The 10,755-nt window shown below is 53.5% G+C and overlaps 1 protein-coding gene across 3 annotated transcripts in view; it reads right to left on the bottom strand.

Moving 5' to 3' along the window:
* Positions 1-10,509, bottom strand: part of SRL (sarcalumenin) — a 44,537-nt gene extending 34,028 nt beyond the window's left edge. Inside the window, exon 1 of one of the 3 annotated variants that reach the window (XM_019660344.1) lies at positions 10,283-10,509. In XM_019660344.1, coding sequence (XP_019515889.1) covers positions 10,283-10,343 — 61 coding nt within the window. In that variant the 5' untranslated portion in view covers positions 10,344-10,509. The remainder of the gene's footprint in view (positions 1-10,282) is intronic. The other 2 variants (XM_019660345.1, XM_019660346.1) reach the window with 2 other exon arrangements.
* Positions 10,510-10,755: the final 246 nt, after the last annotated feature.

A 10,755-nucleotide genomic window follows, 5' to 3' on the forward strand; every position in this document is an offset into this window, starting at 1 on the left:
GAGAGGTGAGAGCAGAAAGGCAGCAATGCCAAGATGCGAAATTCTCATGAACTGGACAGAGGATTCACTTGGAAGGTTTTTTTCCAAGCAGCTTCTGCAGAGGCTTAGGAGGTGCCTCCTGTCCTGCTGACCCTCCCGCTGTGCGCTGTGCCTGTGGCAGGAGACTGTGAGGGGCTGAGTGTGAGGGCACACAGAGGAGAGCTGGGCCTAAGGTCGCACAGCACACCAGGCCTGAGTTTACGGGTTCCCAGCCCACTGCTCTTTCCATCACGAACCAGCTGGGAACCAGACCACCCTGCCCTCAGGATGTGCCAACTCCAACTTGATCTGCACCTGAGCACACCCAACAGGAGCTGGAAAATTCTCCCCACTGTCCTCCCCAGCATCACCACCAGGCTAGGAGGCTGCTCCAGGAATTCCCTGCCCCCAGCCAGCTGTCTATCCATTCATTCAACACGCTTGCTCTGGGTGTGTCAGCAGAGCTTCAAATTAGCTGCTGGGGCAATCGCTGGGTGATGGGGCCACAGAGAACTGAGGAAACAGGTGCCATCTGTGCCCAGTAGAAGACGACCACCAGGAGAGAGACAAGAACAAGACATTCAGAGCCAGCAACTGCTCAATAGTCTAGGTCCACGGCTAAGGAACCATTGTGGCTGAAGAGTGTCCCCCAAAATTCACACCCACCCAGAACATCAGAATGTGACCTTATTTGGAAATAGGGTCTGTGCAAATGTAATTAGTTAAGATGAGGTCATACTGGATTAGGGTGGGCCCGAAGGCCAATGATTGTCCTTATAAGAAGAGGAGAGGACACACAGAGAAGCGATCACGTGAAGCCAGAGATTGGAGAGATGCATCTACAAGCCGAGGAACTCCACGGACTGCCAGGATCTACCAGAAGCCAGAAGAGGCAGCAAGTCTCCTCCACTGGAGCCTTTAGAGGGAGCATGACCCTTCCAACACCTTGATTTCAGACTTCCAGCCTCCAGACTGTGACAGAATAAATTTCTGCTGTTTTAAGTCACCCAGTTTGTGGTCACTTGTTATGGGAGCCCCAGGGAAATAATATAGGAGCTAACACCTAAGCCTGGCCCTATGAAATCTTCCCGACCCCTCCCCCACTAAGTGGGTGGTGTTTCCACCAGCCTGAGGCCCCATCCTGCCCCACCTGCTCCCCATTTCTCTGAGCTCTCAGGCTACTTATTTTTAGCCCCTGATTACACCTGCCTTATATGGTGCCCTACTCATATCAAGAGTGGGGACTGTCTCCCCTCCTGGTTTGTAAGCTCGTTGAGGACAGAGAATCCCGAGGATTTAACCGTTCTGAGAAGGGGCAGCTATGTTGATGAATTCCCCCAGTTGTTCGTGTTTCATGATATTTGAGGAAACCAGTGGCAGATGTCAAGCCTCAGGAATACTGACAGCAGCGATAGCCTATAATTACTGTCATAGTCCTTTTAACCTTAAAAAGTATCTGATATCAAAAAACATTTTAAGCATCCCATAGCCATTTGCTTATTTTAGTCACAGAAACCCATGCTGTAAATAGGGCAAAGTATTATTATCCCGATTTATAGGCGAACAAACAGGTGCATAGATGGTAAGGGGCTTGGTGGCGAATGTGTGACAAAGCCAGCACTTGCTCTGTTCTCAAGCCTGGTGTGCCCACCTCACCCCACTCCTGGTTGGTTGCTCTTCTATGTGGGCAGCCTCGGGTGAGGGGGTCTGAGTGGAGAGGCCTCCAGCATATCCACTAATTCAGAAAGGAAACCGAGGCACAAAAAGACAAGAGAAAGGGGCGGATTCGCCACCAGACTGCTATTCCTGTCACAGCTTGTAAGCAGGCTCATTCTGCTGGGCAACTGAGACCAGGACAGGTCCCCCAGGCCACAGTGTACACTGTGACCCTTCCCTAATTTTTCCAGACACCTCTCCAGGTCCCAGGGAACACTCCTGGTGTCTTGACCTCCCAGGATTAAGCCAGAGAAATAAGTGATCTTCTAGTACCTGACATTTAGAATAAAGGGTAGGAGGAAGTACAGGGGAAAAAAAGTAACAACCGAAGTGGCTAGAAGCCTCTCTGTGGGAGGTACAGGTGCCCAGGGCAGGCAGCTGTGGAATCAGATGCACAGACGTGGTTTTCAAGGCAATGGCTTTGTCAAGTCTTTACCTATTGCCATCTAGGGAAAATTCTATGGGACACAACAGAGCTGGCCGAGGTCCTAACTGAATGGCCACTTGGAGGAGGACCAGGGGCCACAGTTTTGGCAGCCACCTGGTGGCGGGGGGAGGGGGCTCCCAAACCCTAGGGCTCTTCCCTGGCCTGGTTCTGGGCTGAGCTCCCAGTGCAACCCACTTCCTATGGGCCCAGAACTCCAGGCCAGACTTTGCCTGCACCTGTTTGAGCTCAGAATACTGTCCCTGCTCTAGAAGGATCCAAAAATATCTGAGAGGGAGGAGAAGGAGGAGGGGCTTGTGGCAAGGGGAACAGGCTAGGTATGCTGAGGGCCTAGGGAGAGAGCCACTTGGCTTGGCATTCAAGGCCCTTCGCAATGGGCCCCAAACCATCAGGGCAGTCTGATCTCCCCCAAGCAGGAGCCCCACATTCTAGCCAGAGCTGGTCTCATCCTCTCCCTGCCAGTGCAATGCATTGTGCTTCCCCACTCCTGGCTTTGATTACCATTTTAGATGCGCTTGCATCTCTGCCTGCATAAATCACCTACATTGTTAAGAGCCTTCAATGAGCCAAACATGTGCTAAGCATTGGTGACACAGCGGCAAGTAAACTAAATAAACACATAGCCCCTGTCCTCTTAGAGCTGACAGTCCAGAGATCGTCCCCTTCCACCCAGGCCAGCAGGAACACTGCCCCTCCATGAAGCCAACCTTCCAGCCCTCCTCTGAACTCCAACCAAAGCTGCTGGGGTGTTAGTTACATTTTTTTTCAGTGCATGTCATCTCCCCAAATAGAAGGTCAGCTCCTAGGGGCAGAGACATAGCCCGTTCCGGGCCTGCATGGTGTGGCCTGCCAGAACCTCGCATGAGGCATACTGTGGCTTCATGTTGGAGAGCTGAGCACTTCAGAGAGGGACACACATCTCCTCACCTTTCCCACCTCTCTTTCAAATGCCCACCTTGTGTGATTAACCAGCCTCAGCCTCACTGTTCTCCCTCTAAGGTCCTGGAATGTCCCAGTCTGTGTTGCCTCCTGATCATATACTGTCCCTCACCCCAATCATGAGTCCATCCTGCATCCCTGACCCATTGTGGGCTCCCCAAGGACAGCCACAGCTCGCATTTCTCCAGGATTCTGCACTGAGCATTCCTCCTCCCCAAGCCTGGCCACACAGCCCACCCTCGTTCTGTGCCCTTTACCACTCTGAGGTGACAGAGGACTAGAAGACTAAGTGTTCTCAAGATTGTAAAGGACAAAGGAGCCTGGGATGGGGTGTCCACCCAAGAGTCAGAGGAGAGAGCCTCTTGTCATCCCTTAATACCTTTGCAATGAGCTGGAAAGCCTGCCCCAGGCTGGGTCAACATCCCACCCAGAATCCTTCTGGGCCCCAGGATTTGGAGCTAGATGGAGCCACTCTGACTATGTTTTCCTGTGATCCCAACGACACGATCCCAGGAAAAATAGGCTCCTGGGATGGCACCAGGGAGGAGCTACCGCCAATACCATAGTCTCATGGTCTTCAGAATCAAGCCTCTGGGCACACCCACCACCTGGGCAGCATGTGGCAGCTTGCCTTTAACACCAGCTAGGGAAGAGCTGGAGGCTGGGGAGGCTGATCTAGGCACCAGGTGAGGGTGTGAATGGTTGCTCTCCTAATCACTTGGGCACTTTAAGAGGCAGAAGCCAATTCTGCCACCCAAGCTCCCCACCCTGAGGCTAGGCAGCTCAGGAAAGGCTGCTCCAGAGCCCTCTGGAAGTGACAAGCACAGGCATGTCCCTTGAGCGAAGGGATGCCTAGGACCTTAACTCTGAGCAACAAAACACCTTTAGGGCTAGAGAGGTATGAGGCTGAAACCAATAATGGGACAGGATTTCCTGATCGCAGAGAAAGACAACAGCACAGGCAACGCAGACCAGGAGAATGTCTTCAGAACCTTGGCTAAATCTGACCCATTCCATTTGCTGAATTATGCTGCCCCCTTCGCCTCCTGATGAGGACACCAGGGCTAGGGGTGAGCACAATGGTTTGGGGCCTCCAGAGGACTGGGCAAGTCCAGTCTGGCAGGCCTACAGCTGTGCCCAACATGGCTCTGGTTCATTCATTCACTCACTTACTCACTCCTTCAAGACCAGGTAGAGAAAGCCCCTCTCCATTGCTCAGCCCCTCTGTGCTCGGAACCAGTAGACTATTTATTGCCAAAGTGCTGTAATTATAGGGACTTTGAGGAAGACCATGCTCACCAAAGCAATGGGAAATTCCACGTTAGAGATGCATTCCTTGAGCTAAAATCTTCTCTTTTAAAACAAAAAGTAATCTGGGAAAGTGACAGTCTAAGTGTTGAGCCATTGGCCCTCATTAGAATGAGTTTCAGGGCCTTTGCTGATGGTGTGTCTTAGGATGGGGGACAGAGCAGAGCCAGTGTGGGAAGAGGGAAGGGAGTCACCAAGAGGAAGAAAGCCCAACAGGACTGATGCAGGAGTCTGAAGACAGACTTCTAGCTCTCAAGTCTGAGGGCTCTTGAGCAGGCAGGTCTTCGAGGGGCCTGGACCCCCAAAGCAGGTAGTGAGAGAATACAAGCCAGCCCAGTCAACTAGACGCACTCCTCTCACTCAGCCACTCATCCCAAAATGAGCTCCACCCATGGGAGATGGGGTGGGACGCAGGGAGAGGCCTGACAGCCAAGAAAACACCTAGGAGGCAAGCTGAGCCTGGGCCGTCTCCATTCCACAAGGAACAATGAGAGCTGAGGTCACACGGCAAGCTCATGCCACATGCCTCCACGTCGACTTCCACTAGAGTCACTAATCCTGCTGGAGTCCAAGCCCAGTGCATTTTCCACTGTAGACCAGTGGACATTTGCTGAATGAATGCCTGAGATGGGGTCAGAGTCTGCCCTCTACTTCTCTATAGCATCTGGCTGGGGTGGGGGTAGGGGGAGGGAGAAGGGGAAGATGCGGGAAGAAAGGGCTCAGCAACAGTGAGACAGATACATTCGCTGTGACTAAAATGCTGATTCACCAACTTCGTCTCAGGCCTCCAGTCTTTCAGGCTGTGCCCAGTGTTTCTCCAGCCTGGTCTCCAGCGCTTTCCACCTCTCAGGGTTCTTGGGGAGACTAGTCTGGTTCCTTCCCCTCGGTGGCCTTCCAGGCCCTCCGAAGCAATCCCCAGTGTAGACCGGAGTCCCTACTCCCTAGGTCAGCGACCTGGCTGGCACCGGAGGAGCTACTGGGTTCGCCCTCCAATGTGCAGTGTCCCATAAAACCTATGTCAGACCTGGTCCACCCTCCTCAAGTGTCTGACATCTGGGTCACTTCCTCGCCCCCTCTTCATTGGTCTACAAACACACTTAGTCTTCTCTAGTGTTAAAAAGAAAAATTTTCTGCCTCTGGGAACCCCCCACCCCCCCACCCCCACTTACTCTTGTTGGCCTCTGTCCTTCCTAAACTCAATGTTCAAAGTCTCACCTTCTGAATGTGCTGCCTCCACGGCCTCACTAAACATACAAAGGCCACTCAGTGGCCTCCTGCGTGTCAAAGCCAGAGCCCCCTCTTCCTCAGCTTCTCTGTCACCAAATCCTGTTGGCCGCTTCTTCTAGGAGACATCCTTTCCCGTGGCTTCCAAGCCACTGTCTTTTCCTGTAGTCCATTTATCTTCTTCCTCTTCCTACTCCCCAAATCTACAGCTCCCTCAGTGGGCTCACAGCCTCACCCTCATCTTTACCCAAATGAATCACATTTCTGGATCCCCAGGCCTGACTTCCCTCCTCAGCTCCAATCCCACCTTTCTAACTAAATAGCCCCATCCAGATGTTCAACTGGCACCTGAAATTCATAATGGCCCAAACTGAACTTTTTAAATCTGTTCTTTTCTCTCATGTTCCTGGGTTTCTTTTCTGGTGAGATCACATAACCTGCACTAAACCCACGAGGGCTCCTTCCCGCGCCCTCACCTGAGCTCACACCCTCTTACTCGCATTTCTGACATGGTTGTCTAATCGGTCTCACCTTGTTATACTCCTCCCTACAAACAACTGCCAGATGGATTCATCTAGAGCCTTCAGTGGTTACCCACCACCCACAGAACGAAGCACTGTCCTCAGTCTCACACTCAAGGCCCTTCCCACTTTGGTTCCAACCTAGCCTTCCACAGCAACTCCCCATGACCCCCACTTCTCTCTGCCTGCCCTTATCCCAGCCGGAACAACATGTCCTTTCCTGGTTCTCCCCAGAGCTCCATTCTTTCCTGACTCTGTGCATTTGTTCATCCTGTTCCCTTACATGGAATTCTCTTCCTTCTATCTTTCCATGTCTCAATCTACTTTCTTCGAAATCTAACTCTAACATTCCCTCATCTATAAAACATTTCCTGATCCACTCAGTTAAAAATAGCCTCTCCCCACTCCCCTGCATCCCACCTCACTTCACCTGTTCCTCCCTGTGACACCTGTGTGTCTGATCTGCACATGTACAGCCCCGAAGTAGAAGACACCGTTTCCCCTACTAGATTGTAAGCCCACAAAGGACAAAATGCCTATCTGAACTGCCCCAGTACCACACCTAAAAAATAGTAGGTATGCAATAAATCTGGAATGAATGAAGGATAAAAGTCGCACGGTATTTGAATGAATGGGCTTCACACACTCTGTGGCCATATTTAAATGAAGGGGCTGTGCTGTGAGTGGGTGGAGGTTTGGATTTGGAGCAGGAAGGGTGCCCAGGAGAGAGCTAAGCCCAGCATCCCATGGCAGCAGACGCCACCCCTTTCCACACCCCCAGCCGCCACATATTAAAGGCCAGAAGGCACAGCACCCAGGTCCTGTCCTTAGCCGCTTAGACCAAATCAGAGGAGGAACAGCCATCTTCCTCCTGTGTCCATAAGAACTAGGCTCCAGCCCAGCCCACCACACTTAAAAGAGGACCAAAAGGCCAGGTGGATGCAACTGGCCTCATGGGACCTCCTGCTGAGTATATACGTGGCCAAAAGCACTGAATGAGGAGTGAGGGGACCTGGATTCCAGCTCTGACCCTGCCATGAACTGGCTGTTTGACCTTCACTGTCACCCCCAGACATGGGACAAAACCAGCATTTCCAAAATGCCATTTCACAGGCCGCCAAGTAAGGTGTCCACATCTGAGAGGATGTCTCCATTAGCGAACCCCAGACTAGCACTTCGCAGATGTGGTGAGGCTAGTAGTGGACTAGATGCTCCCTACAGGCTCACCCAGATACACTGAGCTAGGAATTGGGAGTATGCTGGGGACACAGCTTGCAGGGGACTGAAAAGACTTTGGGGTCTGCTGTTGCCCTAGGACCCCTCAGCTGATGACTTTCTCTCAGCATGGTGGACCATAGCTGCTGCACAGCCCTGTTTAGGAAGCATGAATGGGCCTCCTTCCAGAAATAACGAGCCTGGGGTGGAAGAGGAGGTGGGTCTCGAGAGGGCACGTTTCTTGGTGGTTACCATATACTCATGTCTCTCAAGAACGGGTGGGTCAGCCCCAGAGTGCACCAACTTCTCACCATTGGGATTTTAGGGTGGGGGCCAGAGCAGCCTTGCACATCTGCAACCAGACCTGGAGGACGAAGTATGCACATACTCAGAACACCCACCCCCCAGCCCTGTCTGTCCCCAGTCTCTCTGCATCCAGTAGGCAACAGGAAGCAAAGATGTCCTGAATTCAGCCTAACCAATGCCAACAGCTTAACCCCAAATAAATGTTTTCTCAGCAACCTCCATCCCACCCCACCCTCCAAGATGTCAAAGAACCAAGGGCATCATTCTTGTCCTGCATCCTGGGGAAAGCGACCCAAGGGCAGTCTCTCACCCGGCCCTCACACACCCCGCCCAACAGGCAGAGAGTATTTTGGGGCTGCCAGGGGCCGACAGGAAATCCCAGGTGAGGTAATACTAGCCCTGGGCTGGGTGTACCTATCACTAACTCGGCTGTCTGACCTTGAACACATCTCTTCATTCCTCCGGCTTTTGCTCCGTTACCTGGACAATGAGGGAACAAAAAGTGACTCATGGCTGCCTTCCCCTATCCTTGAGCAGGACTGTCCAGAAGCCAGGTCCCCAAGACAAAGAGGAGGACCCCAGTGGTTACAAAGTATTGGGGGCAAGGGGTCGGGAAGCGTCTGGTGACAGGGGCCTGGTGGCTCCATCTGCATCCTGTCATCAGGAGGGGTGCTTGGTCCCTCACTTGGGGATGAAAAGAGGCTGTGGACCCCATCACCCCACTCCAGAGGGTCATGGGAGCAACATGGGGACAAAAGAAGGAATAGCTGCTCTGTAGGGTCCCACCAGGAAGCAGGAATGGTGGGAAAGAGAACATCTGCCTGCTACCCAGCAAGGGGCAGGGACATGGGCATGGAAAATGAGGACCCAGCGGTGGAATGGGAAGTCCAGGAGCAAAGCTGCTGCCTGTGAGCAGGGTGGCACTTACTGGGCGGCACAATTCTAGGGGGAAATCAACCAGTAGCCACCCTTACGGTTGGAACCTCCCAGTGGGTGCAGAAGGAAGCTGTCTTTTGGGGTATACAACCTACGACTGAAGTAGTGATCAAATCCACATGGGTAAGAGCCCACAGCCCAAGTGTAGCAGGGTGAGGAGGGAGGGAACCTTGCCCACTGATGGACAACCCCTCCCTGGAAGCAAGCAAGGCCAGGGCACACTGAGGAGCCCAGGAAGGAAGGAGCATGCAGAGAGAATCTTTGCACAAAGCACCTGCCTGCCTCCTTTCCCCACAGCAAGACCCCAGAGAGGCCTATGGAACATTCCAGATGTCCAATTCCCTTGTTAGGAGGAAAGATAAAGGATGTCCCTAAAAGGCTAAAAGTTCCTGAGCCTGTTGTGTGGACTCAAAGAGAGGTGGCAGCTGAGGCTGGGAGGAGCAGGGGAGGGGCTGCAAAGGGGAGAGGGTGACAGTGGCTCGGGGCTCAGGATCCAATTACACGCTGTTTCCATACTTAGCCACCTGACAGCCGCTTGGAATCCTCACCACTCCAGCCACTGCAGCCCCATGGAGCCCAAATTAACACAAGGGCAGACAAGGGCAGAGCCCAGCAGCACATGCGAAGCTGGAGCCTCCCACCTTGGTTTCTAACTCCTGAGGTAATGGCTTCTGCTGCTCCCGCCAGCCGCTCTCCGGGCTGGGGCTGGGACCTCAAGAAACAGAATCTCAAAGATCAGAGAGGCTGGGGCTGTGGCCCCCACGGTCCCCAGAGCAGATCAAGATGACAGAGTCATGAAAAGACAAAGCAGAGTCCCGGATTCCTGGGGGGAGGGGTCCCCAGAGCACCCCTGAAGCATCCCCAAGGGGAACCCAACCCTAGGAATCTCAGGAACAGAAAGGTGGCAAAATGGCTCTGGTGTCCCCTCCACACCTATAAATAACCTCCATGCTGTAACCAGAGCTGCCCCTTCCACACGCAGTGCTGAGATGTCAAAGGAAAACCATGGCACACCATCCCCCAGGCCCCTTCTAACCAAGCCCAGCTGAGCCCAGTTCTACTCCAGAACAGTCCTGTTTCCTCTTCTGAACTTTGTGTCCAACTCAGTTTCCAGTCCAATCCCCGACTCTATCTCCAATCCCATCCTAAACTGACCCCCCACTCTATCCCACTGCTCCCAAGGACTCCCAACACTGCCCAGCGTAGCCCCATCCTCAATCCTGCAAAGCCAGGCCCCCCGCCAGATCTCCACCAGCTGAGAGGGTCAGCTACCTCCAGGGGCCCCTCCAGCTGCAAGATCAGGTTCTTTTGTCTGGCTAGGAGGTTCCTCTAGTCTTGGCTTTTGTGGTGCTCTTCCCCAGCATCTACTAGCCAGACCTTCTTTTTGGCCCAACTCAGGCCTTGCACCTTCCTGCACATCCTAGTTCACTGCTTCTGCTTCCTCTGGCCTTCCCACGAGCCCCTTGACTGCTCTCAGGTTCTCTCCACGCTCAGTTCTTTCTCCTGGGCCCCAGGGGAGAAGAGAATGGGAATGACGTGAGACCAGCCATCAGCCCCAGGAATCACAGAGGCCTCATCCTCCAACTACCACCCAAGCCCCCCACACCACAGACGACATTGCAGTCTGGCCTGGCTGACAGGAGTGGGGTCATACCTGCTTGTCCTGGGAGCAGGAGCGACGCCACAAAGCAGCAGAGCAGGACCAGCGCCCTCATGGTGACTGCCAAGAGAGCCCAGCTGCTCTTCGCCTCTATTTATAGGGCTGGTGGCAGCGAGGGCGGGGGAGAAGGGTCACACAGTCACTAGGGCAACTGGGCGGACGTGATGGGGAAGCAGTGCAGACCCTGCAAGGCCACTCAGAGGCTCACTGTCACTGCTGTGCCAGCTGCCAGGCCCCAGAAGGCAGGGCCTCGGCTGGAGTCTCTCCCCCAGCAGCCCTGGGGTCACATGACATGGGTCACGCGGAGGGGGGTGAGTAGTGGTTCATCCCTTCAGTTAGGTCTGGCAATTAGGAACCCGAGTTTAGTGCAGTCCCTGCACTAACTTGATCCAAAGTCTGCAGCAAGTCAATGACCTTGACATGCCTCAATTTCCTGCAAGAGGGAGTGTAGAGTCAAGTAACTAGGA

Source organism: Hipposideros armiger, unplaced genomic scaffold (genome assembly GCF_001890085.2).
Source record: "Hipposideros armiger isolate ML-2016 unplaced genomic scaffold, ASM189008v1 scaffold_315, whole genome shotgun sequence".
In the NCBI taxonomy this organism is placed as follows: domain Eukaryota; kingdom Metazoa; phylum Chordata; class Mammalia; order Chiroptera; family Hipposideridae; genus Hipposideros; species Hipposideros armiger.